A 26,778-nucleotide genomic window follows, 5' to 3' on the forward strand; every position below is an offset into this window, starting at 1 on the left:
TTCGCTTGGCCAGAGGATAACTTTTTTACCCCCTCGATTTCTGTCCCCGATGGAGTTTGGGTTTCTTTGGGGACACTTAACATTATGCAATACCATGGATTTGACTGTACTGAGCCTATTTGATAAGAACTGAACTGAGCTGATGAAGACATGACTGTTTTCTACAGAGCTGCATTCAACTCGTTTCTCATTTGATGATCTTTACACAGTTATTGAATGAAACTGAATCAACACTGAACTGACATCCGCTGAACAATGGCACTTTTTCTTCTTTTTAGAGCTGCTTAACAGCAGATTTGAACTCTGTTTGCGTCATTGAATCATCATTTTTCTGTTTATCCGTGTAAAGCTGCTTTAATCAAATCTCTAGTCTATTGTATAAACACTATATAAAGGTGACTTGACTTGATATTGTGATGCTGCTCAGAGTCGTACTACTGACAACGGAGGTTTTATGAAAACCCAAACCCAGTGTTTCACAAGCTATTTTCCCGAAGTTGGATTATCGCATTAAACATTTGCTAATAAAGCACTGTTTCCATCCCATGTGTTCAAGAGAACAAATTGGTGGCTCTTTTTTAAAACTCATAATTGCCTCTGAGCGTGTAGACGAAAAGAAATAAAGGCTCATGTTATCTTGCGTTCATGCTTGGTGTTTGTGAACGCAATCATGCGAGACACTTCTTTGAGGTAATTATACCCAACCATTGTGATTCATTTCCGAATGTGACCAACCCAACATTTGCGATGCGATTGGTCTGCTGGTTAGTCCAGTTATCCAATTACATCCTCATTTGAGGCAATGTCATGTGAGTTTTTGTTGGGATTTATTTGGCAAATGTGTTTCCATTGTAGTTTATGCACGTCTTCTTATCGGCTAAAACCAATGATCCGCCTCAATTAAACTCAATTTACTTCTTCTGCTGTTTGATGCTTCGATGTTCATGGAAACTGGAGCATCTTACATACTCAAGACAATTTCTAAGTGAACTGCACAATGGTCCTCTGCTTTCATTTGCACCATTTACATAAACATTGACTGAGTAATTGCATGATACATGCCTTAATAAGTGCCAATTGCTCTTTTGCCACAACCAATCGGTGCTATGACCTCTGTATACTCCCAAATTATCCTTGGTTAACCCGCTTATGAAATATACAATCACTTATTCTGGAATCAAACTTCTCGAAGGAATTACTCCCTGATTAAGTAACAAATGAGAGGATTTGCTCTTTCTTTCCATTTGCTCAGTTAAAACGGCTTCTACATGGGCGGCTTATATTGGCCCTTTCTCTTAATAAGATAAGCCTGTCCATGGATTTGCCGCTTTTTAGACATTTTTCTTAAACTGCACCCAAGCGTGTGATGTTTCTTAGATGTGAATGCCATGAAACGTTTATTCTCCACTGGTTGTTCTTCAGAGACTTTTTAAATTAAGATTTTATCAAAAGTTTGACATTTGCAGCGGGCCGGTATCTCTTCTAAACAGTGCGGCATTATGAACGAGTAAGGCCTGATATGTGTGCCATATATCACACTTTTCATTGAGTCATTTACTAATTATGAGTTGGGCTTTCAGATCAGATGATGCTGGAGAGAGATTCAATCATTCAGAGATGATTCATCTAAACTGAAATGCATCATTAGCTTTAAGACTGGCAGAAGCGGTCTTTTTATTCATACTTTTATGTACTCATATAAATGTCATTTATCTTCTAAATAGTGTTTGAGAACTAGGGAGATGCATGATTTCATGATGTGCTTCAGATAGCTTGTTTTATAAATGTCAAAATGTGTTCCCCATCTTATTGTTAACAGTATTGCATGGTATTTCAAGTACAAATAGCATGTTTGTCTTCATGATTTTAATTGGAATGTAAAATCGTTCTTGTCAAGCAATGCAATATATTGTATAACGTTAACCAATAGCTTTTTAGCCATTGCTTTAGCATGCTTGCATTCAAATCTGGCTCCTACTTTTCATAATTCTGCCAATTTCACTGAAAAAAAAACAAGTCCTATCGTACGTTTTATTTTTCTTGTTGAATATCCAGTTTTATTCAGAATTACACCATATTACTGAATCAAAATAGATTGTTTATATAAGTTGACTGCTTAGCAAAGCATGGAGTTACTAGCTTTTGACATTGAAAATGAATTAATTTTAGAAATTAAGTTTTTGGCATCTATACCATAATTTGAGTACACTGTAAAAAAAATCTAACCTCCCCAACTCAAACATTTCTAGTGACTGGTCACATCTAAATTCTTCAATTGGCCAAAGTGAAATTCTGCAAATTGATCACTTTTTATCATCATTGAACACAAAAATTTAGATGTGACCAGTCACTAGAAAATTTTGAGTTGGGGAGGTTAGAAAGTTTTTTTTTTCAATCAATTGCCTCAAATTTGTTAAGTTCTGAAATTCAAAATTTAAGTAAGCAGAACTAGCAGTTTTTTATTTTTTACTTAAACATTTCAAGTTAAGAACAATTAAAATGTATGAGTACACTAGTTCATACAATTAACTTGAATGTAATCTCAATGTGAACACTTTTATTAGTATAAACTTAGCTTTAACAAGCTAATCTGCTAACATACTAATTTGCTAACATATTAGCAATAGTATGTTATACAGAAGCACTTGCTGTATGAGTGCAATTATATAAAATACCTTATAATATATCTTAATATAAAGGTATTATTTGCTCTCAAATCAAGAGCATTAACAGAAATTCTTCTAAATTAGCATAACAAAACATGAATCACTACCAAATCACTTAACATTAATCTTGCACAAAAAAACAAAACTTTATATTACACTTAATTTTAGCATTTACTCTCCCTTTCGAGTGCCATCTGCAAAGCATGCTGGGAAATAGACATCCCAGTCGTTTCAGTTAAACTTAAGTTCGTCTAAATTAAAAGAAATAAACCTAAAACAATGAAACAGTTCAGTTTACTTAAAATATATCAGTTCTGTGAACTTGAAAGAAAAAGAAAGTGCTAAATACTCATAAAAGTTAATTTGACTGAACTAATTCGCTTAATTCAAGTTTGTCCTACTCAAACCAATTAATTATTTTGAGCGCTAGTGTTTACAGTGAGTGTATAATCAGCATTTCCCGTGTGTTTTGACTTGGTAAATCACCACAGCATGCAGGATGATCCATCATGCCACATGTTCTATCACCAAAAACTCAAATCTTTCAGACATCAGCGTGTGTGCACGTCAAGGAAAGGTTCTCGTAGAAAGCTGGTGTGAAAGCAGCGAGGGTAACGGGAGGGCGCGAGGGCATGCTGGCCTTTCAGAAAGGTCGTCTGTGTGAATGGCAGACGCTCCACTGGGAGCAAATGCTTCATTGTCCATTTTCTCCCTGAGCTTTTCAATGCCCAGAGGAACACTATAAACACTGAAAACATTGTTTATTTCCGGAAGAACCTTTCAGAGAATGTGAAACTAAATTTAGCAACTGGGTCACGTCAATTATAACCATTTTATTCCGCATTTTGAGACATTTAATGATCATAATGGCTGGACGGACACTCTCTCATGTCATTTTACTCTGTAAATGAGATATGTTGTGTACACATTATACACTGCATTTTGTTTTAGTGTACACTAAATTCGTTATACTCCAGTATGAAGTTTTGTAAATTATGTTTTTTAAATAGTTTATGAACCTTTAGACAAAATCTAAATGTATTGATACATCAGGCTTTATTGCTCATATAGTGAGAAAATGGAGCTCATATTTTATTCTGTATTTATTTTTTTAATATTGCTGCATATGCTGATAGTTGTATGGCCAAAAAGTAAGATGAAATCTGCGTATGTAAATCATTGAGATCTTTATAACAGTATAGCAGACTACTGTCATAAAATGGATATAAATATCCGCCGTCACCCAATAATATCTTGTAGTAAAATGATATTTAAGTGCTTAGATTTATGATCAAGGCTCTGTAGTTTTAAAACATATAATGGAATGCAGTGCAATACAATGATGATTGAGAGATGCAATAAACCTTCCTCAAAAACCTGATGTTCATATTTATTGAATATGATAAAAAAAAAAAAAAAAAAGATGAATCAAGTGAACCTACATTGCTTCAGTCTAGTAAATGTTTATCTTGAAATATCACTAATAATATAAAAAGTTATTATATCATTCGTTTTCTTTACTTTAAATATATTTTTTGTCATGTTGATCATTTAGAGCACTGTCGAAATTTGCGGCTTTAAGGATTAAATGTGACTTATACTTTTCTGATTCATTTTTGAATAAAAATATCTTGACTGTTGGCAAATGAGTCAAAATAATTTTAGTTGCCATGTTCATTGCATAATACACTATTTCAGTGTCGTGTGATATGGTTATGATTAGGGCTGGGTATCGATTCAGATGTTCCAATTCGATTCGATTTCGATTCTCGATTCAATTTCAATTCTAAATTAGATTTCGATTCCCGATTCGACTCAATGAATATAGATTTAATACAGATCCTATATTTATTTATAAAAACAGTGAACATAAGTTTACAAGTGGTTAATTAATAAAAAGAAATAAAGCCACAAACCTGTATATGAAACTCTTTTTATCCCAACTTCAAATGCATACAATCAATAGACAGGATTTTGATGCAAGATGAAAAATTGATGCTGAAAATTAGACAAGTCAGAATGCCTTGATCAATCAGGATAAGGTTATTTTATGTTTAAGAGAAACATGGAGACTGCAAGCCAGTGTAGGAAAACTAATACTGCCTTTTGGGTGATAGGTAAATACATATGAAAAAAACTTAAAAAAAAAACGAATTTTGAATCGACCACATTTAAAAAATCAATTAATCGAAAAATGCCCAGCCCTAGTTATGATTGGTCATAGAGTATGCATACTGCAAAACTATACATTACAGTATATAAATGTTATTTTCTCTGATATTTTTTTGTCACTGATGTACAGTATCATCTTAAAAGCTGCTTGTACACAGAAACCATTTTAACTTGTTGCCCATGCACTTTATATTGATTCTCCCTACTTGCTGCCTCCCTTTTAAAAGCATTATCACTTCCTGTCATGATCGCTCTCTCTGTTTGCTCTTTCTCTCTCTTAGCCTGTGGCTTGAGCTTTGACAAATTGTGTTTACATCCAATTAGTGTGATTTGTAATGTGCTTGTTTGCCGTCAGAGTAAAGGAACAGTGGAAAATGCTTGTTGATTTTATTCCAATAAAATAATCATTACTGAATTTCCCTTGACATCACTGATTGCTATCAACTCCGCACCCGCTCTTAGTAAGTGCAACAGGGCTTTAAGTGAGTATACCGACATGTCCTGTCATTACCACAACATCCACTTCTCCAGTCTTATCATTCACAGTGTGTTGTTTTCTGACTCCCGTCTCTGTAGCCGGTGGCGAGGACAGGCACTTCTCAAAAAGCTCGGTGAATGATCACATGAGCATATCTCTGTGAAAGCTCAAACAGGCACTTGTGATTTTCAGCAATTTCCCTTGTGCCGCCGCAGGCTTTCACAACGACCCAGCAGAAAATGAGCTATCAATGTTCTCCATTACTAATATTACTAGTTTTACCCCATTAATCAAATTAAGTGCTCATCTCTTTGAAGTGCATGAGAGAAAAACAAGCCTTCATTTGTGTCCAAGCTGTTCAAAGCAAGCACACAAATTTGACGAAGAGCACGGCAAAATTGGCTATATCTCCGTAACATATTCACACCAAACTCTGTTATGACATCAATGACCTAGGCATACCTGCACCGTTTTGGCACAGTGCCACCTAGTGGATGTGAGAAATTAAATAGTTATTTTTGCTTATAACTTCTGAACGGTATGGCCAAAAATCAAAAGATTTGGTGCAACTGAACTACACTCTAAAAAATGCTGGGCTGTTTCAATCCAATTTTGGGTCAAATATGGACAAACCCAGCCGTTGGGTTAAATGTTTAAATTATATTTTTAACCCAACGTTTGGTTTTGTCCATATTTGACCCAAAAATGTAGTTGAAACAAACCAGCATTTTTTAGTGTATACTTAGTTGTCCCATATTGACCATTTTAAATTATGTTGCAAAATGCTATATTTTACGAACACATTGACATATGTTATGATACTCTGTAAGTGTTATCGGCACTGTGCAGAGAAGATACTCAAAGTTTTGAGACAGCGCCACCTTGTGGTAAAAAAAATGGTAATAGCGTTTGATGAATCTGGTCTATTGAAGCGAAACTGGTGTTAATAGATTCCGTTGATCATGAGAACATAAATACCAATAGTCGAGCAAACTTCTTGTACGCCATTTAGATTTTCTTTTAATAAAACTACTTTTTCAAACTCCTAGTTTCACCTAATTCGATTCACATCATCTTCAGACCATGCCGGCAAAAACCAGTTTGTGTCTGTGGCTGCTGTATCACTGGAAAGATTTGACATATTGACACCAAACTTTGTGTGTACTGGTAATTGTAACCCAACACTGACCACACCAGATCAATTTGGTGTCACCACACCCCTATTGGTCAAAATTAATAATTACAAAATTACAAAAAATTACAAAAAAAGCAATAATGTCACATTACAAGTGGTTGTATTTATAGGCTTTCAACTATTTTGCTTAAAATCATCTCCAAATGTCTCTACTAATTTTTGCAGTTGATTTTAAAATGTTTTAGTGCATTATTTCGAATTCAGGTCAGTTTTGACCCGGAAGAGGAACATACAAATTTTGTAAAGAATCCATAGTTTTTAGTATGAAAAAAATAACTTTGCTGAAGAATATCAAAATACACATAATTATTTTTATATACATAAATTGTTACACCTTTTTTGTGAAGTAAACTGTGGCTCTACTGTAAAGCTCAGATTCCACGGAGAAAAAATTACAATGCAAAAAAAAAATGGTAGAATATATATAACTTGTGTTTTTACCATGTCTTTGCTGGTCTCGGTTACACTGAAGTGGCAGCTGTATGTAGTTTATAAACCCATCTGTACATTATGTGTCCTCTGATGTCAAGAAAATCAATCTGTGTTTAACACACCTTAAAAAAGCCGCTTAGAGTGCCGTCGTGATGTGGAGATTCATGAAGATGTGTGTTTTCTTGTCAGCTCCTGATCATCCGCTGTCGTCTCTCTCGCTCATGCGTTTGGGCCGTTTGAGGGGGTCTTGCAGTGATTGGAGAGCGGACGGACACCTGGACGTGTCCACCTGTTCTCCAGCACACCTGGCAGAGGAATAGACCAGCCCTGGTGATCTGCACATGTGACAGAACCAAGCGAAGTGTGACTTCCTCGCTCAAACGCACCTCTGAGTGGCGGAGAGAGAGAGGCGCTGAAGCTATTTTTATGCGATCTTCTGTCGGCCATGCATGTATGCATGAAGACGTCCCGCATCGGTCTATACGTGACATAATGTATGGTGTCGTGTCACATGTACTCGAGCGAGGAGTGTTAACTATTACTAGCATACTGTTTCCTTTTCCAAGAAGCTGGATTATGTGTCTTTATGTTGTCATGGCCCAGACTGAAAATCTTTATCTAATCTCCTTTTTGAAAGCTTTTAACTCTGCGTAAGTCTAAGTAACAGTAACATATTGATTGTCCCTCGTTCACCTTGGACAAGATCATTAGGTCCTTTTGTGCTTCTCATCTGGAAATCTGTTCAATTGAAACCCACTGCGAGCGATATGATTGACTCAAACTTTGGGTTGCTGAAACCGTTTGGGACGATCGTGCTCACGGTTTCTGTGCTGTGTACTGGTTCATTTATTGTTGCCAAGGCAACACTCACTCTGGAAAGATGATCATCACTTTAACAACCGCTTTTCAATCCATAATACATCCATGGGCATCAATCTTTGTGGCATTTTTTAAATTATTTTTTATTGTATTTTTTTTTTTAGCTTTAAGGATTTGAATTTATTTTTTGCATTAAGAAATTTTCTTGACATAAGCACATTTCCTCCAAAATTGTCATTACTGTAATGCAAAAAGACTCAATTGAGTGTACAACATTTTGTTTATTTAAATTTTCATTAGCTTGAAGGCAGTGTAAGAAATATCACCATATATATAATAAAGGGCTTGACATTAACTTTTTTGCTCACCAACCACTGTGGCTAGCGGTTTTCCAAAGTTACTTGCCACTCAGCATTTTCATTGGCCACAATTTTGACATTGATACTATGAGGAAAATCTCCCATATAGATATTTTTTATATATTTTCATAATTTGGCAGCAGGTATAATATGCTGCTGTCACGTTAAGACCTGGTGCACAACATTTTTTGTGTGTGTATTTGACTGTTTATAAGCGCAATAAGCAGTAAAAAAGAACTAAATGTATTACTGAGAGGCGGCTTTACTATGGGTGTGAGCACAATCCTACGCTGAAATTCAAGCCCTGTAACACCAACAATATTCATCCAGAGCAAAATAAATGATAAATGAGAGGCAGGTTTGTGTGTCACTCGCTGTTGAAGAGAGAGAGAGAGAGAGAAACTGCAGCTGGTATCATGTAATCTGCTGAAAATGAGTATTGGAAGCGTTTCAGATATTTCAGTATCGATATGCATCTCAAAATCAATACTTTTGACAACACTACATTGCAAAGTGCAGATTAGGTCGGACTTCCACACACTAGAAATCACATCTCATGATTGACAACTTATCGCACTTCTCCGTTATGCTAAATTTGATTGGAAAATACTAGTGCTTTATACATGTGTGTGAGTGTTTTGTGAAGTTCTCCTCAACTCTGTGTGTGAGTGTTTTGTGAAGTTCTCCTCAACTCTCTCTCTGTGTGTATGTGTGTATGTGTGTGTGTTTGTGTGTTTGTGTGAGTGTTTTGTGAAGTTCTCCTCAACCTTGATTCGTCCGCCTCAAAACGTGTTATTACCAGCATGCCGCAGACTGTCCACATGTTACCCAGCAGCCCTGTGACTTCTCCATGTGAGAGAAGAGGCCGTTGTGTGCGCTTATCACTGCTAAACGGCCTTTCTCTTGTGTGAACGGCCTCCTCTGTCCTCTCATGGCTGTGTCTGCGTGTGACTGCGCTGGTAATTGTGTTTGTTGAGACGTCGGCGCCTCATGGCAGAGAGGAAGAGGGTGGAGAAGAGAGACGGTGGGTGTGTGTGTGTGTGTGTGTGTGTGTCTCCATGCTCTTGTGATCGGGGCGTATGACTGAGGAAGGCAGCAGCAGTGACTACATGCTTGGGTTGGTGGTAAACAGCAGGAGTAGAGAGAGAGAGAGAGAGAGAGAGACAGGATTGAGGGGACACAGAGCCACCGGCGGCCCCCGGAGGGAGAGACATGTTGAAATTCTGCACCACCCCTCGCTCAAGGTGTGTAGTTTTCTGTGAGTGTGTGTGTTTATTCAGGAGGATGTTGCTGAGGAGATTTTTGGGTAGATGTCATCTGTTGAGTTTTCATCTGGGTTACATCAGACTTGACTCTAAAGGTATTCTGGGTTTACATGGGTTGTAACTGGTCACAGCTGGTTTAGCTGGACTATCAGCTGGAGGAGTGGACGTCAATCTGGTAGACCATTTTGCTCAATCTAGTTGGGTTACAGTTTGGGTTATAGTTTAGTTATAGTTATAATAACTATTTACATTCATTTAGCAGATGCTTGTATCCAAAGTGACTTGCAACTGAGCAAAACAACAAGTTATTCATGTATAATACACTGTGTATATATTTATTGTGTGTGTATGTGTGTGTGTGTGTGTGTGTGTATATATTATTTTTTTAAATATATTTTTTTATATATCTATACATATCTTTAATATATATATACTCTGCATCCTGATAAAGTTCCCTTGGCCTCTGGAATTAAAATATCCCCACATCATCACATATCCTTCACCATACCTGGAGATTGGCATGGTTTTATTTCAGTTCGCCTAACTGCTGGTTTGATTTGCATTGAGAGATGATCTTATGGAAAGTACCCCATGCTAATCTCCAGGTATGGTGAAGGCTATGTGATGATGTGGGGCTATTTTAATTCCAGAGGCCAAGGGAACTTTATCAGGATGCAGAGTATCCTGGATCCATATAGTAACTGGCCTTTAAAAATAAAAATCTGCCTGCCTCTATGGGGATTTAACATAGGGGTGTCCAAACTTATGCACCCTGTATTTTAAGGAAGAACATTTATTTATTTACGATACATTATTCATTCACAAAGAAAATTGGTGTCCTTAAAGATTGGATTTTTCCTATTTTTTTAAATTAAGGCATTAAGTTCAATTTCCAAAAGATGATTTTTTATTCCTCTTTTTAGTCAACTTTAGCATGGGTGTCTAAAATTATGCATAGCACTGTATATATATATATATATATATATATATATATATATATATATATATATATATATATATATATATATTTATATTATTTGTCTAAAATAACATATATTTTTTTATTTCTATTTATAATTTTATTTTAATTACAGTATGAATCATTTATCACATTTATTTTTTATAATATTTGTATCCCTGTTTTTGATCACAAAAATTATATGATTATTTAAATATAAACTGTAATATATATGTAAACAATATAAATATAAATTTTGTTTAAATAAACATAGATTTTATATATATATATATATATATATATATATATATATATATATACACACACACACACATACATACAGTATATATATATATTGTATATGTATATTATTTAATAATTGTATTTATTTAAATATTGTAAATAGTTACTGTAAATTGGATATCACAGTATTAATAATTTTTAATGATAAATACTTGAATTCCAAATATATTACATATATGTTTATATAATTATTTTTTAAATGTTTTAAACTTAAGGGTGTAAACCAAAAATACTACTAGTAGCCAATATTTACTCATAATGACACCTCATTTTTTTTTAAGATGCATTTTGACATTGCTTGAACAACCTCCATGTAAAAAATAAATACAGATAAGCAGATTGCAAAATACAGTTTGCAGACCATACCATAATTTTCTCCGCCCTGATAGCAACATTCAACATTCAGACGGTATCTCAGAGAAATGTAAATCACATTGCTAGATCAATAATTTCAATTATCATACGGCTCTTTATCGAGTGTCAAAGTGTGAACATCAGTCTTACATGTCTCTAATTCCCACAATTTCTGTTTCTTTTCTCTCCTCACAGTCACAATGAGCGAAAGGTGACCTGCAAGCATCCCGTCACAGGCGTTCCTTCGCAAGACAACTGCATCTTTGTCGTCAACGAACAGTGAGTCACTTCTTTCTCTCTCGCTGGCTCTTCACAGTTTCCTGCAGCATTGAGTCAGAAACAGAGCGCTTTGTCTGAAGTTCACACACACACCACATTCATCATGCTGGATAATGTACTCCTCTACTGTTATATCACACAGGAGAAGGACGCTCATTTGTGTTCTTGGGGGGTGTATTGAATGTTGGTTAATTGGAGGTATTATGAAAATGAGAAAGTACTAAATTCACATTTGAGACAAAATAATTAAGTTACTCAGGATATAAAGGCATTATTATTTTCCATTAGTCTGCTGATGAGTACATGTTGATTGAATCTCATAAAAGTGTGTGTGTGTGTGTGTGTGTTACGGTTTTTATGAGATTCATCCTAAAGCATTGCTTTTCTCAGGCCGTCTGCTAATGGATGCCAGTGTTACTCGTTGTGTGTGGTTTGAAAGAATGAGCCACTAAATAGTCAACACACCCCCACATTTTCACACAAAGCCACTACCAATTAACAGGCCAGCAATTAATGAAGAGCTGAGAAAATGATTACGTGCATGCATCTATCCGGGGCGGTGGTGTTTAGGCAGACTGGAGCCGACAGGAAGTGATGTCATGGCTTTAGTCTGGGGGGAAATGCTCTCCTCTTCTTCTTCTTCACAGCTCACCTCTCCTGTCCAACGCGAGCTGCTCTCCTGATAATTGTGCTCATCCGAATGCCCTCGAACCGCTGGAAGAACGAGCTGAGAGCCCCAGCGCTGTCAAACACATCTCTAGTCTTTATCTTGCTCTCTTTCTCTTTTCTTCTGTCTCCTGCGTCCTCTAGCAAAGTCAACAGCTTCCCTCCGCCGCCGCTTATCCAGCATACGCCGGGTTTAATCTCTGTAGTCTCCATTCGCAGATACCAACTAAACGCTGCCGTAGATAAACTTCAAATCCTCTCGCTCTGAAGAGATGACGGCAGAGACTGAATCTCATGAAGACGTACGGCACAATGTTCACTCTTGTGTCGTTTCAAAACCGGTTTGACTTTCTTTCGTCTGTGGGACACACAAGCAGAGGTTTCCACACATCAGACATCTACAACCTCCAAAGATGAGAAGAAATGACAAAAAAAGCAGTGAAAGTAGTTCCGTATGCACTATATTACTGGCGGCGTTGTTATTGTTAACTAAAACTTAATCTAAAACTATTAAAAAAATATTTTTGTCAATTGAAATAATGCTGAAATATATTACAAATAAAATACATTAAGTATTAGATGAAAAAATAAATGTAAAAAAGAACAAGTGAAAATTAATTAAATTAATTAATTAAATTAAATTAATTAAAAATGTATTAATTTTGAAAAACTGAAATGCATACATAGAAATTAAAATAAGTCAAAGCTAAATAAAATATAAAAAAACTGCATTTATATTTAAAAACGAAGTATGTAATGTATATATTAATATTAAACTAATACAAATGACAAACACATTTAAAATAAATACTCAAAAAATAAAATAAATATTACATTATAACATTACAATGAATATCATAATACCGTAATAATAACAACAACAATAGTATATAAATGGCTCTAAAATAATCAGTATTATTAAATCAAGTCATGCCGGTTACTTTGATTGTGTTTATCCATTTATTTTCAGGATAACACTTACAATAAGGTTTCATTAGTTAGATACTTCAGTAAGCATGAACTAAGTATGAACAATACTTCTACAGCATTTATCATCTTACTTAATGTTAATATCAACATTTACTGATGCATTATTAACATCAAAAGTTGTATTTGTTAACATTAGCTAATGCACTGTGAACTGACATGAACAGACGATGAACGACTGTATTTTTTATTAATTAATAAATACTGTAACATATGCTTTGCTCAATGCAAGTTCATGTTAGTTAATACATTGAAACCTTATTGTAAAGTGTTACCAATGTTCAGTGTTTGCAGGGGAAGCATGAACATTTTGCTAAACATCTCCTTTTCGTTTTCTACGGAGGAAAGAACATCATACAGGTTTGAAACAACATGAATTATTGGTACTAAAGGTGAATTATTCCTTTAGTAAGCTGTGTCTTGTCTTGTTTTGAGTGTTTTTCAGAGCAAACTAATGAGAGAAGTTATGCTTTCTTCAGCTCCACGTTCTGCTTTGCAGGATCCTTTTTTTTACCTGTTTCAATTATCACCTCCATCTTGCTTTTTTAGTCGATGCTAATGAGATTTACACTTATTTTTGCTCAGAGCGGTTTTCGACAAGGTGAGAAAGTCGCACTTTAAGGTGTGCGTGCGTTTGTGACATCTCAGAGCACAGAACAGGATATGATGCGCACGCAAGTCTTCACTCCGAGACCTTGCTTCTGCTTTGCGTTTACTGCAAAGTACCGTAAAAATCAATATCTGGGGTTTGGTTGATTGGTTTGTTGCTTGCAACAAGAAGGTTGTTGCCGATTTTGCAATAAAAAATCTGAAAAGTGTAAAAAAAAAAATTGGAATATCTTGCAAAAGTTCATTTATTTCAGTAATTCAACTTAAAAGGTGAAACTAATATATTATATAGACTCATTACATGCAAAGTGAGATATTTCAAGCCTTTATTTGTTATAATTTTGATGATTATGAGATCTTCTCTTTTACAGCTTATTTTGAATATTCAATATTCTAATTTTGAATTTGGGGTTTTCATAAGCTGTGAGCCATAATCATCAACATTATTACAAATAAAGGCTTGAAATATCTCACTTTGCATGTAATGAGTCTATATAATATATTAGTTTCACCTTTTAAGTTGATTTACTGAAATAAATGAACTTTTGCACCATATTCAATTTTTTCCAGTTTCACCTGTAGGTATGCTAATGAGCGTTTCAATCACATGTTGTAGACCAATCACAACGGACTGGGTCATCTGATTAATCAGGGTAGAGTAGACCAATCACTACAGACTGGATCTTCTGACCAATCAGAGCAGAGGAAGCTCTCAGAAAGGCGGGGTTTAGAGAGACTGGATCCTTGATTGAAGTGTTTCAGACGCTGTGAGAAATTAGGTGATGCTGCAAAGTATATTATAGGTAAATTAAAGTGTTTTTGACATTGGATTCATGTAAACCTGTTGTAGGATATTCCAAAACAAAACTAGACACCTTTAAAATAGCATATTAGGGGCACTTTAATTTTTTGGACATTCAGCTTCTCAAGCCACAGATTCCCTTCACCTTTCAGACTGGCTTTATTAAGGCCATTGGATGTCCATGTCCAATGTCCAATCAGCTGGACATTAAACTTTTCCAGAGTATCACCAGTCGAGGAGATTGATGCAGGAGTTATAGAGACCGTTTGAAAACGCCAGTTTCCCAACAACATTTCTTACTTGCCATTAGTTTGCACAAAATATAATGGCAAATATTTAATTGGCATTATTGTGTCCATAAAGACTAACATGAGAGTTTTAGATAGATAGATAGATAGATAGATAGATAGATAGATAGATAGATAGATAGATAGATAGATAGATAGATACTTTATTCAACCGCTAGGCCAGTGAAATTCAATATAAATTTTGTCTTCATGATAACAGGGTTACGGAAGCCCACGACCCCATTCTGTTGGTTTCCTCTCGCCCTAAACGAGAAGCACACAGCCATGATCTGCTTCAACTTCTGGCCGTAAGATTTCACACAGCCCTCGTTACGAGAGCGAGACGCAGTCACTTTCACTACACGGCGACTACACGACTGCGGCGTTCGGCCTGAAGTGCCTTCGTTTCTCATCGTCACAGTGGAACCTCATTAATTTGCGCAGTCATTTTTTCCCCCTCCTCATATTTCCTCATTATTGTGCCAGTCTGTTGATATATGAGGCTGGTGTGTGCCGTAATAGCACTCGCTGTGCCGTAAAAACTCTGACTAAAGCTTCAGACGCCCTCCGTTACTGAAGCAATTAACCATGCAGTCATATTTGGGTGTTTCTTCAACTGCATTTATGCCTACTTTGTTATATATCTATGTACGGTAAATATTAGTTTTTCCTAAAATGCCCAGATTATAAAATGTATATTATAGATTTTAAGATTTAATTGGTACAGTGATTTTTAATCAAATTTTTTTGAACAGTACTTTATTACAAAATACTTAATATTAGTCCAACAATGTATACACATACATCACAGGAGTATTGTCATTCGTTTTCTTTAAAAAAGTATATAGTATGTTTTATGGCATTATGTGATGAAAGTTACATTTGAAACACTTTTTGTATAAACATTTTTTTTTTTGCTAAATACACACAAAATATTTAATAATATTTACCCACTTTTTGCATGATTGAAACAATTATTACTAGTTGGTTAGAAATGACATGCAATAAAATAGTTATTGTAATTTTTGGAGAAAAACAACAACAACTTCCACACAATACATTTTGAAATTATTTGTTTTTTAATATAATTTAATATAATTTTTCTATCATATTTAATAAAAATAAAAAAATTGCATTTTTATAATGGATTTTTGTATTTTTGTAAGTACACTAAAAAATGCTGGGTTGTTTCAACCCAATTTTGGGTCAAATATGGACAAACCCAAACGTTGGGTTAAAAATGTAATAAAAAAATGTAACCCAACTGCTGGGTTTGTCCATAATTGACCCAAAATTGGGTTGAAACAACCCAGCATTTTTTAGAAGTCTGTATTAGTAAGAATAAATGAAGTCATATTAAGATCTGATATTTTAATATCAGTGTTTTAACAGAAATGATGGTAAAGAAACCTGCATGCATTAGCATGTTCTCTGCGGGTGATTCTCGGCTAGTTTGATGTCTGACAGATTGAGACGCCTTCAGCAACATGTGAACAGCCAGAAGTCCAGCTGAGATGAATCAGGCCCGTGAGGTGACGATGGGGAAACTTCGGTGCCAAAGCTATACGTACTGTTGGTGTCTGTGTAATTAAACAGAAAATAATTAGCGTCATTAGGGAGAGTCCAGTATCTTGAGGCTAGCATTTCTGCTCCATTATAATTTATTACACAACCTTCACTCCTTTCTCTTTTTATTATTTCTCCTTTTTTTTCTTTCTCTAACATAATGAAAATCCAAGTCATATCAGCTGAAGGTGGTCAAGTTGTTCATAACTAAACCGGTCAACCTCTTCCACACAAACCGCAAATAATGACCACCTTCAGTATAGAAACCAGTACGTCTGTCATCCGAATCTGGTTTTAACTGGATTTTCCATTTTCACTGAGTTTCTGGTGAACTATAATTTGCTTCTGAGTTTTTTCAAAGCTGAAATGATTATGCTTTCAGTTCATCTTCTTTCCTTTTCTTCTGTTTTCTAGCCTGAATTGTGGGAAACTTGTCCATCCTGTTTTAAACAGGTAATGCTTTGCAGGGAGCCCTTTTTGTCATCCGTTCTCTTAAACCTCACCCGCTTCTCTTAAGCTGCGGATCCTCCATTCATCTCTGGTTGTTTTGCCATTCTGTCTCATTAATTCTGCTCAAACACTAACCCAAGGCAAGTATTTGAACTGAATTGCCTGATATCCTGCTATGCATTGCTAATGTGGAGATATGCAAGATTTATGTGTGCCGTCCGATTTGTCTTACCCACGTTGCATATGAAACATGAAACATCTCCTTGTGGGGAGCGGGCGGTCGCTCTCACTCAGAAATGAATTATGTTGTCCTCCGCCGCTTCGGCAGGGGTCCCGTAATCCCACGCATCTCTACGAGACGGAGCACTTTCAGTCTGTAAACAGGCCCGTCAAAGCGCCGGACGGAGATGAAACACTCATTCGTCACGAGTCACAGCTTAACACACACACGCCGTCACGGGGCTTGACGTACACATGCCCCTGGTGGCCTCCCGTTTGATCGAGAACGATGCCATTCTGCTCGTTTTTGTGACAGTTTATCATTAAGTTTTGTCAGAATAAAAAACACACCATTGGAAATAGCTCTAAAATGTCAAGCACTAAACTGGGACAATGAGATAATGTTGTCCTGAAAGCAACCAAGATGGGGAACATTTTGCTGAAGAGACGCTTTCCTCATTCTGACATTGATTTCCAGAGCTAAGATGCCCCAAAATACCCAGAATGCTGCTTTACCTGTCTGTTCATTTTAGGTAACATCTGGGATGCAAAGTAGGACAGCAATTGAGGCCTTCATAGCAGGTTATTATATGATATACATATTATTAACGAAGACTAAAATGTGAAATGAAATAAAAAAATCCCCCCTGAAATTATGCAAAAAAATGTGTATAAATATTATTTATAATATTATGCATAATAAAAACAACTAAATTAATGGAACTTTAACTCAAATTTAAAACGAAAACAAAATCTTTTTTTTTTTTAAACGCATCAATGATAGTATCAATATATCAATATATTTACTATTACTATACTGTATATGTGTGTATGTATATATATATATATATTGATTATCTAAATAGATTATTTTCTATTTTTATCAGATGTTCCTGGTCTTATTTTAAATTATTCACATTATTATGAAGAAATGTAAAGAATGTTTGTCTTCATGATAATAAAATATTACTTTGTTCCTCCTCTGAAACTACTTTAATTTCTGTGTGACATCACAAATCCCTCTCATTTTTCAACCAATCCCCTTGAATGATCATATATAGACTTTTTTTTTCATCTAATTTTCTGTTTCCAATCAGTTCCTGATGGATAAAATCATGTCCCGCCTCCATTTTACTTCAATTCTTTGACTTCATCAACTTTAAAAAAAACTAAAAAGCTCGATTTTTCTGGTATAACATTGTGAACGAATCCAAAAGGACGCATGCGTGTAGAAGATCTGATACCAGTTTCGTGATATTTTCTTGATGACCATATGTAGACTTTTTTTTTCCATCTAATTTTCTGTTTCCAATCAATTCCTGATGGATAAAAATCCATTTTACTTTAATTCTTTGACTTCATCACCTTTAAAAAACAAACAAAAAAGCTTGATTTTTCAGGTCTAACATTGGGAATGAATCCAATAAGTCCAGTTTTGTGATATTTTCTCAATGTTCCTCGAGGCTGTTGAGTTTAACCCCCTGTAATGATGCTGCCGTGAAGGAAAAGCACGAGTTGAAGGCTGTGAGAGAGAAATGCTGGGTTTTTAAGGCTAGCATGACTCACTCATTTTAGCTGCTGACCTCCAGTCGGTGCCGGTGCCCATCCAACCCACAAACCCATCTAAACTCCTCCGTCAATTATCTCTGGATTCAGCGCGGTTTAGCCGGGTGACATCGGTTAATTTCACACTCGCTGCCACTCTTCCTCTGAAGACGCCGTCAGATGTCAAGCGAGTGATGGCCACTGAGCGCACGCTAAAGCTCATTATTCAGAAGAGATTAATTAATGAGCGCTTATAGCCGTGTTGAATGCTCAATTTAATTTGAGATCGGCGGCCCGGAAGGTCGTACTCGGGTCTGTGTGACCCAGGATAGCAGTGTAATGTGTTTTTGTATTTTTCATCTCTCTCTGTGGCGCTGGTGTGTGTGCATGACTGCGTCTCACAATGCGTCTCTTTGTGTTTGTTTCCAGCACAAAATCAGATGCTTGTGTCAAAAGACAGGCATCCATGCAAATGATCTGTGGTAAAGGAATAGTTCAGACTAAAAAAATCCATTTGCTCACCCTCAACTTGTCCCAAACCTGTATAACTTTATTTTGTCTGTCTAAGATGTTTAGCAGAAGCCATTTTTTTACATGCAGTTATAATAAGAGCACAACAATATTTAACCTCCTGATGCGAATAAGTTTGTCAGAAGCGCATGTGGGAGACTCGATCTATCAGTTTAACCGGTGCTAATATTCAGCTTTTTTGTGAAAAGAAAGTGTTTTCTTTTTTGCGAGGTGACCCAGAAGCCAGACAGCTTTATTTTTTACCCTGGTGTTCTCTCCCTCTCCCTTGCTCCAGATAGCAGCGCTATCCCGAGACGTCGTCGCTGTACCGTAGCGCCAGAATATAGGCCAACCCTACGGGACAGTGCCTCTCCGATCCGCCTCCAGCATTCGTGTGTGTCATGGGATTTCAGGGTTTTATGCCCATATTTATTATGTTTTTTCCTTCACTTTCGTTAAATAAGGCTGTGGTCTGTCCTGGCGTGACGTTCGGTGTTAAACCTTGATTTTTCTGGCGGTGGGTTTGCTTTTGCCCTTCAGCTTGACTAGGTCATAAACTGTGGATGCGGTATGTCAGACCCGGAGCTGGCAGGCCATTTAAGGATGTCAATTGTGTGGGAGTAGATCAGCGGAGACGTGGAGTGAGTAATTGCTTTGATGCATGGGGCCGGTCTCCTCGATTTTCCCCTTTCCTTTCTGTCTTTCTCATTCTGTCTCAATGCTGAAGTGCTCTGACTTATTAAAACAGCAATTTACAGCCCAAACTCATGGAGTGTTTCCCAGAAGAAGCTCAAGAACTTTCCTCACGCATCTACACAGCAGTCACAGTTTTTCTGGTTATTTTAGGTGCATGCTGTCGATGACCACAAACAATCTTCCTTAGTGGGTAGAAATGAATTGGTAAAATTTATGCATCTGCAAGAATATGGTTCTAATGAACGCATAGTAGGCATTTGGAAATGTCATATGCATCAAGTTTGAAATAAACCAAAAAATAAATATCTCTTTAAATAGGGAAACATCAAATTCTCCAAAGAATGAAATCTGACTACAAAAGTCTCATAAATTGTGTTACTTAGGGGCTGTTTACACCTGGCCACTTCATGTGTTTTCTGTGATTGGATAGCTATCCGATCGTGAAACGACCAGGTGTAAATGCCCTCCGAAACGCATTCGAGACTGACTTGAACCCGATCGCTCAAACCACTTAAGGAGGAGATCTGGGACACATTCCTGACGAAACTGGACAAGTGTAACTGCATCTGGTTGTTGAAACCACATATGTAAAATGGACTCCTCCCAACAAAGCTAAAAAATAAACGTGTGAGAGCGTGTTATTGGCTATATGTCATGTTATAGTCAGATATGACTAAGCATCTACTCATCAAGCCAACGTGCACTATCGCAAATCAAAGTGAAAGTCGCAGACTCTTAACACAATCATCTTCATTAAAAGTAAAGAAACTAAATGATCTTACCAGGGCTGTTGCCGCTCTCTCTTATTGCCGTCTTTTGATTTTGAAATTAGTTGATCAATAAAATGCAGCTCATATCGGTTGCTTTCGGTGACGTGAACTCCATTAAATCGGCATATAGCGTGGGAATTGAATATCAGCTTTAAATCCGTTGAAAACACATTTATGTGACCAGGTGTAAATGAAATCGTTTTGATAAATCAGAGAGCGATCCGATCTGAGAAAACGCATGAAGTGGCCAGGTGTAAACAGCCCCTAAATGCTTAAATCATGATACAAAGCGCATCTAAGCTTCTAAAGGTCGATGCAGTGACTTTACCAGTTGGCAAAAAGCTATTTTTGTTCAGAAGGTGGGACTTATTCCACAATATTTTATATGGAGTTAATGAATTTCTCCTTTTCTTCCGTTGTGAGTTACTTTGCTGTAAACGCATTTGAATAAATAATCGTCTGTGGTAATAGACAGCATGTAGTAGATCAAATAAACAACCCAGAATATTCCTACAGGTCTGAATGATGTGCAAAGAAGATTCATTTTTGATGTTCCTCCTCTTTTCTTCCCCTGCATCTCCTTCTTTCTTATTCTTCTTCTTCTCCTCCTCTTCCAGACCAGCGACCAAAGCACCAGAGGCCGAGAAGAAAGAGCGTCCAACCAGCACCATGAGCGAAGCGTCGAACTACACGGGCGGCTCAGACTACACCACACATCCCAGCAGTCCCACAACCAGAGTGAGCCACACACACACACTCACTGACCCTGGCCTAGTTCCAGCGTGACAGATTGGACTGTCCCATCATGCATCAATAGCATCTTGACCAATTATTGTCCTCATTACTGGACATTTGCTTCATTGTCTTTGCTTGAGTTGATATGGAGTATCATAAAAAATGCAATAATGTGTTAGGATGCGCAACTAGTTAGATATCCATCTCAAGTGAGCATTGCAGATATTTTAAACGCATTCAGTAAATTTGATTCACATCTTGTTTTTCCATCCTGCATTTTTAATGCATAAAAATATATGGATGGAAACTCTGTCGTTGAGAGGTTTCTAAACCTCATTATTCAAGTCATTCAAAATACTACTCAACTAGTCATTCAGACAACTTACCATATCCCTAAACTCATAAAAACACCCAAACAAGATAAACAATTCATGAATGGATTATTTTTCCTATGCATAATGAATATGCATACATTGCATGCATACAAATACATAAACGCATACATTTCACAAGGCTGATTATGGTAGTTTTTTGTCAGGAAGAAATGTTAGTTTGACTCTGGAGATGCTAAGATGATGAAACGAGACAATTTTTTTATTCTGATGATTTATTATCATTATGAACAATCGGAAGTCCAGAGATCAGGGACTTGCTGGTCTGTATGATTGTGTCTCATCAGAGCGAGATCCACACATTGTTATTGTTGCCCATGTGTTTCGGCTTCTGTTAAGATGATTTTGAACATTGTAAGGGTTCGTAAGTGCCGTCGATTCATAATGCATGCCTTGCACTCGTTTTCTCAGCTCCACTAAACGACTTCACTAGTAAGTTGTAATTATTTACAACTCGATCACTGAATAATGTATACAAGCAAGCTTGAGTTCTCGGAAGTGTCATTTCTCAGAATAATCTCCTCTTGTGCTGTTTGCAGCCATCCAGGTCCTCAAAGAAAGTCCACAACTTTGGGAAGAGGTCCAACTCTATCAGGAGGAACCCCAATGCTCCGGTGGTGAAAAACGGCTGGCTTTACAAACAGGTGTGTGTGACTCCAGCATCTTACATGCGCGTGGGAGAATCTCGTGGAAAAATCAACAGGAAAAAATGACGTTTTTTGCATTATCACATTGTTTTTATGACATTTATGCACATTTAGTCTCATTACTGTAATGCACAAAACTAAAAAGTATAAATTATCCCATTTTATTTTATTTTAGATTTTATTTAAAAAAATCTATTTTGCATTACGGTAATGAAATGCATTTTCATGGGACTCTTATGTGCTTCAACAGGAAAAAAAATATAGCATCATAGAAATATTTTTTTGCATTATTTGCATGACATTTGAGCATATTCAGACATAATCTCATTACTGTAATGCAAAAAAAGTATCAGTCAAAAAATATCATTTATTAAATGTAAGTATAATGTTGTTTTTGCATTATGGTAATGATATGCATTACCATGTTACACTAATGTACTTCTAGAGTACATGTACAAACAAGTGCATACCGTACACTAATGTACTTCCAGAGAAGTGCATACCGCGGTAAATGTTATCAGTTGAACTTTTTTGAGTTATTTTGTTGCTGATGGTCATGTTTTCTGAGATTTGACTGCACTTAAAAGCTTATCCATCATAAGTTTCATTCAGAGCTTCATCTGCCTGTGTTTTTATGCAGTACATGCACGACTCCCTAGGCACATTTGTGCTTTTGCATCATATTTTTAAAAAGCGCTTCACATAAAAGGCAAAGTGAAATAAACGCATAAAGCGCTACGGCCGCATCAGTGACTTCATGTTGTCTTTGTGTGTGTGATCGCTGCGCCAGCGTTCCTTTGAAAGCAGTGTGTTTCCACGAAAAACACGACTTCAGAGGTGGTCTCTCCCCTTCCCCAAACATCCTCCATCAAAGCTGCTCCCGCAGCACAAGCAGAATCGTCAGGCTTTGTTGTCGAAATTAAAATTTACATGCTTACACGGTGCAAACATTAACACAACAAACAGTAAAACACGAGGGAGGAATATGAATATGATTCATGCCTCAAATAAAACGAGTCGCCTTAAAAAAGAGATGAGTTTGTGCTCTGGAGAACCGGAGCAATTTAACTCAACAAAATGAGACCGAAGCAGAGATATTTGGTGCTGTCTGAGGAAAATAAGCAAGCATTTGAGTGGGCGGGGCTCTCCATGATGCACTGTGATTGGTTGGCCGGTTTGATTGACAGTTGTTGTGCTGCTTCTGGACTTTTGCAGGACAGTACCGGGATGAAGATGTGGAAGAAGAGATGGTTCGTGCTGTGTGACATGTGCCTCTTCTACTACAGAGGTGAGTCAAGCGTCTTCTTTTACATTGTTTGTGTGGTTTCTGTTGACTTATGCCACTATATGATCAAGTGGCACACTTGCACTGCTATCTATGGGTTTTACGTGGTATATTTTTCAAAATCATAGCACTGTTAACATGGCAATAATGCTGAATGAGTGCTTGCTTATGCTAACTGTAACCAGAACTTTATATGAGCAGTAACAATGAAATGAGTTGCAATTTAATGATTCTGATTCCATGTGTTGATTTCGATTCACTAATGATTCAGTTCTAGAGTTTATAGTCAAGTATTTTATTTAATAAACACTCATATTCAGCGAGAAAGGAAGGGAGGAAAAACAGTTTGAGTCCAAATGCGTCTCATTGGACGGGTTCTGCAGCACGCTGAAGTCTCCCGAGGACACGCTCCTAGATCTCCATAAATTGTGCAATTAACCAGCCCGGCAGTGCAATCAGATCGCTCTTTCATGGCCGGGCCCATGAGGGTCGAGGCTGTTTATTGGCTGACAGAGAAGACAGAGGAGTTTTCGAACTACGCAGCAGACGTGCTCGGACTGCACAGAGCTCTCTCAGTCTGTTCATATCATTCGTCTTTCTGTGGGTCTGAATGTGCGGGTCAGATTAAATGTTGCTCAAGAAGACCGGTGTGGATGTCACTGATAAAGAGCTGAATGCCCTGACCACAGAGGAGGGCAGGATCACTGACGCCTCCTGTCTGTACTAGCTGGTACTGCACACAGTCATGATGATGCACTAGTTCACTGGTTTTAGTTTCGCTGTTGCCAAGGTAAAACCACCGTATTATGCAAGGCATGTGATACCTAATAATCACACATGGATTCTCTACAGATTTTTGTTTACTTTTATTTTCACTTAGAATTCTAGTCTATTCACATAAAAAACGGTTATTTAAATTTTTTATATATCCCTGATTTTTTAAAATCAAATAAATGCAGCCTTGGTAAACAAAAGCGACTTCTTTCAAAAAATAATATCTTCATTTATGTTCAACAGAAGAAAGAACTTCATGCATGTATAGACTTGACGGTGAGTAAATAATGATAGAACTTTCTTTTTTGGGTTAACTATCCTTTTAAGGAACCAGAATTGTCCTAATGACTGCGGTTCAATTACTGCAATTAAATCTATGTAATTGTTTGTGGAATTATGCGTTGGGTGAGATTTTGAGCAGAATTATTAGAGCTGTGTATTTCTAATATCCGGCTCTGAACTAACTTTAGGCTTTTATTTTTTTATTTGTTTTGTATCAGTATGTGGTTTCCCTGAAGCTGCCACGCTGAGTCTGATCTTGACAAGAGAATAGAAAATCTCTGTGTTTGTTTGTTGGTCTCGCTGCTGTCAGTGCTTCAGCGGTGTCTGCTGTGAGCCACCGGCGGCTTTCCTTCAGCAACAACAACACACAGGAGCTCTGAACACCGCCTCACGGATCTGAGCCGCTCACAGTGTGTGGGATGTTTCCAGAACAAACTTATGGATGCAAAAACTTGCTCCGTGTAACTTTTAAAAGACGATAGCAACACATGGTGCTGAAGCATCATTATATTGCCCATATTTCGGGTTACATTTACATTTATGCATTTGGCAGACGCTTTTATTTATCCAAAGCGACTTGCATACACATTTACATTCTTATCAGTTCTTGCTTTCCCTGGGAATTGAACCCATGACCTTGGCGTTGCAAGGTCTGTTTGTGTTTGTGCTACAGGAAAGAATAGGTTAGGGATTCAAACATCTGCCTAACACTAATTATGCAACCGTTAATATAGTAAGTATATAAAATTGTGAGTGAGTTATTCATTTACTCAATCGATTCCTTCAAAAACACTGATTCATTTGGAAACAAACTGAATTTTAGTCAATCATTGAATTCCTCACTCAACCAATTTGATTTATTCAGGAACAAATGTCTTTTGAGTGATTAATTGAACCATTCATTCATTCAGCAGATTCATTCAAACACACTGATTCATTCGTTGAAACACATTCATGGAGATGTGCTATGGCAGTTTTTCTTTTGACTTTTGAAGTATTTTCATTGACAGACAAATTAGTTGGTTGTAAGTTCCTCAGTATTAACTTCTGGTTTATTGAACTGCTGTATAACCGCAATATCATTCAAAATGGCTGTTGATCTGACTTTATGCATGCTGGTACTTCTTTAAGTGACCTTACAGATGATAAAATGATGAGTTTTGCAAGTTTCATGTGTTTGTTGGAAATAATAAAGGGCATAATGGCTGTGAAAAGTCTTGCGCTTATGGAAACTGGTGATGGAAACGTGCTGTTTTCTGCATTATTAGGATAACAGTAACTGTTAACACAGCTGTCACTCTGAATTGACTCCGTCGGCAAGCAACTCTTGACAGATTCGTTGCAGTCTGCAATCAAAACGATAGAGCTCACAGTCGAGAACAGTCACAACCTCATTGACATGCTCGAATGCACACAGCCCTGCAGTTTTCCCATCAGCCCCGCTAGACTGTCTGTTTACCAACACCCCTGCCGAAATAAACACTCAGTCATGGCTTCAGCTGCAAATGTAACAAGTTCCCTGGCTGACGTCTAATATATGCTAATGTTCTCTCTCTTTGTGTCTTCAGATGAGAAAGAAGAAGGGATCTTGGGAAGTATCCTCCTGCCCAGCTTCCACATTTCCATGCTGTCCGTGGATGACCACATAAGCAGGAAATACGCCTTCAAGGTCAGAGACGTATTCAGAATCCTTCGAAAATGGCCATATTTTATATGTTAATTTGATGGGCAGGTGGATGGACCGGTGAAGTAAAGATGAAATACTTGAGTTTTATTCTCAGTGGAGTCATTTGCCGATTAGTGCAGATGTTTTCATGTCGACTCATTATTTTTTATCTTATTCTCACAATGGTGCGGCTTGTTCTCTGTGAGGCTTCATGAACTCGAGCGTCAACATGTTTACCGGATGGAGCTTTTCTAATGCGGTGAGTATTGAGTCCGCACAATGACACATTAACATACCTCATCGCATTAACCAGGAACGCCTAAATCTGTTCATTATCTAGACCTTAACTATTGGTGCCTCCCAATTTGCATATGTATGCACTATTCTATGCCTTTTTGTAGTATAATTATACAAAAGTATGTAGTATACTTTTGTAGTTTTTTCACACTGCACATTAAATACCAGGATGATCATGGATTGGATCCATTATAAGACAGTCTTCAGAGGTTATTTTTGCAATCAAATACTCTTATTTGACTTATTATAATAGAACATTACATATTTCTTTAATGAACTCATTAACAAATAATTCCAGTACTGTTGCTTTATA

General features: G+C 36.8%; 1 protein-coding gene across 50 annotated transcripts in view; it reads left to right on the plus strand.

Annotated features, from left to right (window-relative positions):
• plekha5 (pleckstrin homology domain containing, family A member 5) overlaps nucleotides 1-26,778 on the plus strand; it is a 149,532-nt gene that overhangs the window by 91,747 nt on the left and 31,007 nt on the right. For 24 of the 50 annotated variants that reach the window (XM_079623214.1, XM_079623225.1, XM_079623260.1 and 21 more), the window contains 6 exons: nucleotides 11,197-11,280; nucleotides 21,005-21,125; nucleotides 22,054-22,158; nucleotides 23,377-23,449; nucleotides 24,464-24,496; nucleotides 26,071-26,171. In XM_079623214.1, coding sequence (XP_079479340.1) covers nucleotides 11,197-11,280; nucleotides 21,005-21,125; nucleotides 22,054-22,158; nucleotides 23,377-23,449; nucleotides 24,464-24,496; nucleotides 26,071-26,171 — 517 coding nt within the window. The other 26 variants (XM_079623247.1, XM_079623263.1, XM_079623232.1 and 23 more) reach the window with 8 other exon arrangements.

Source organism: Phoxinus phoxinus (assembly GCF_949152265.1).
Source record: "Phoxinus phoxinus genome assembly, chromosome: 9".
Lineage (NCBI taxonomy): Eukaryota > Metazoa > Chordata > Actinopteri > Cypriniformes > Leuciscidae > Phoxinus > Phoxinus phoxinus.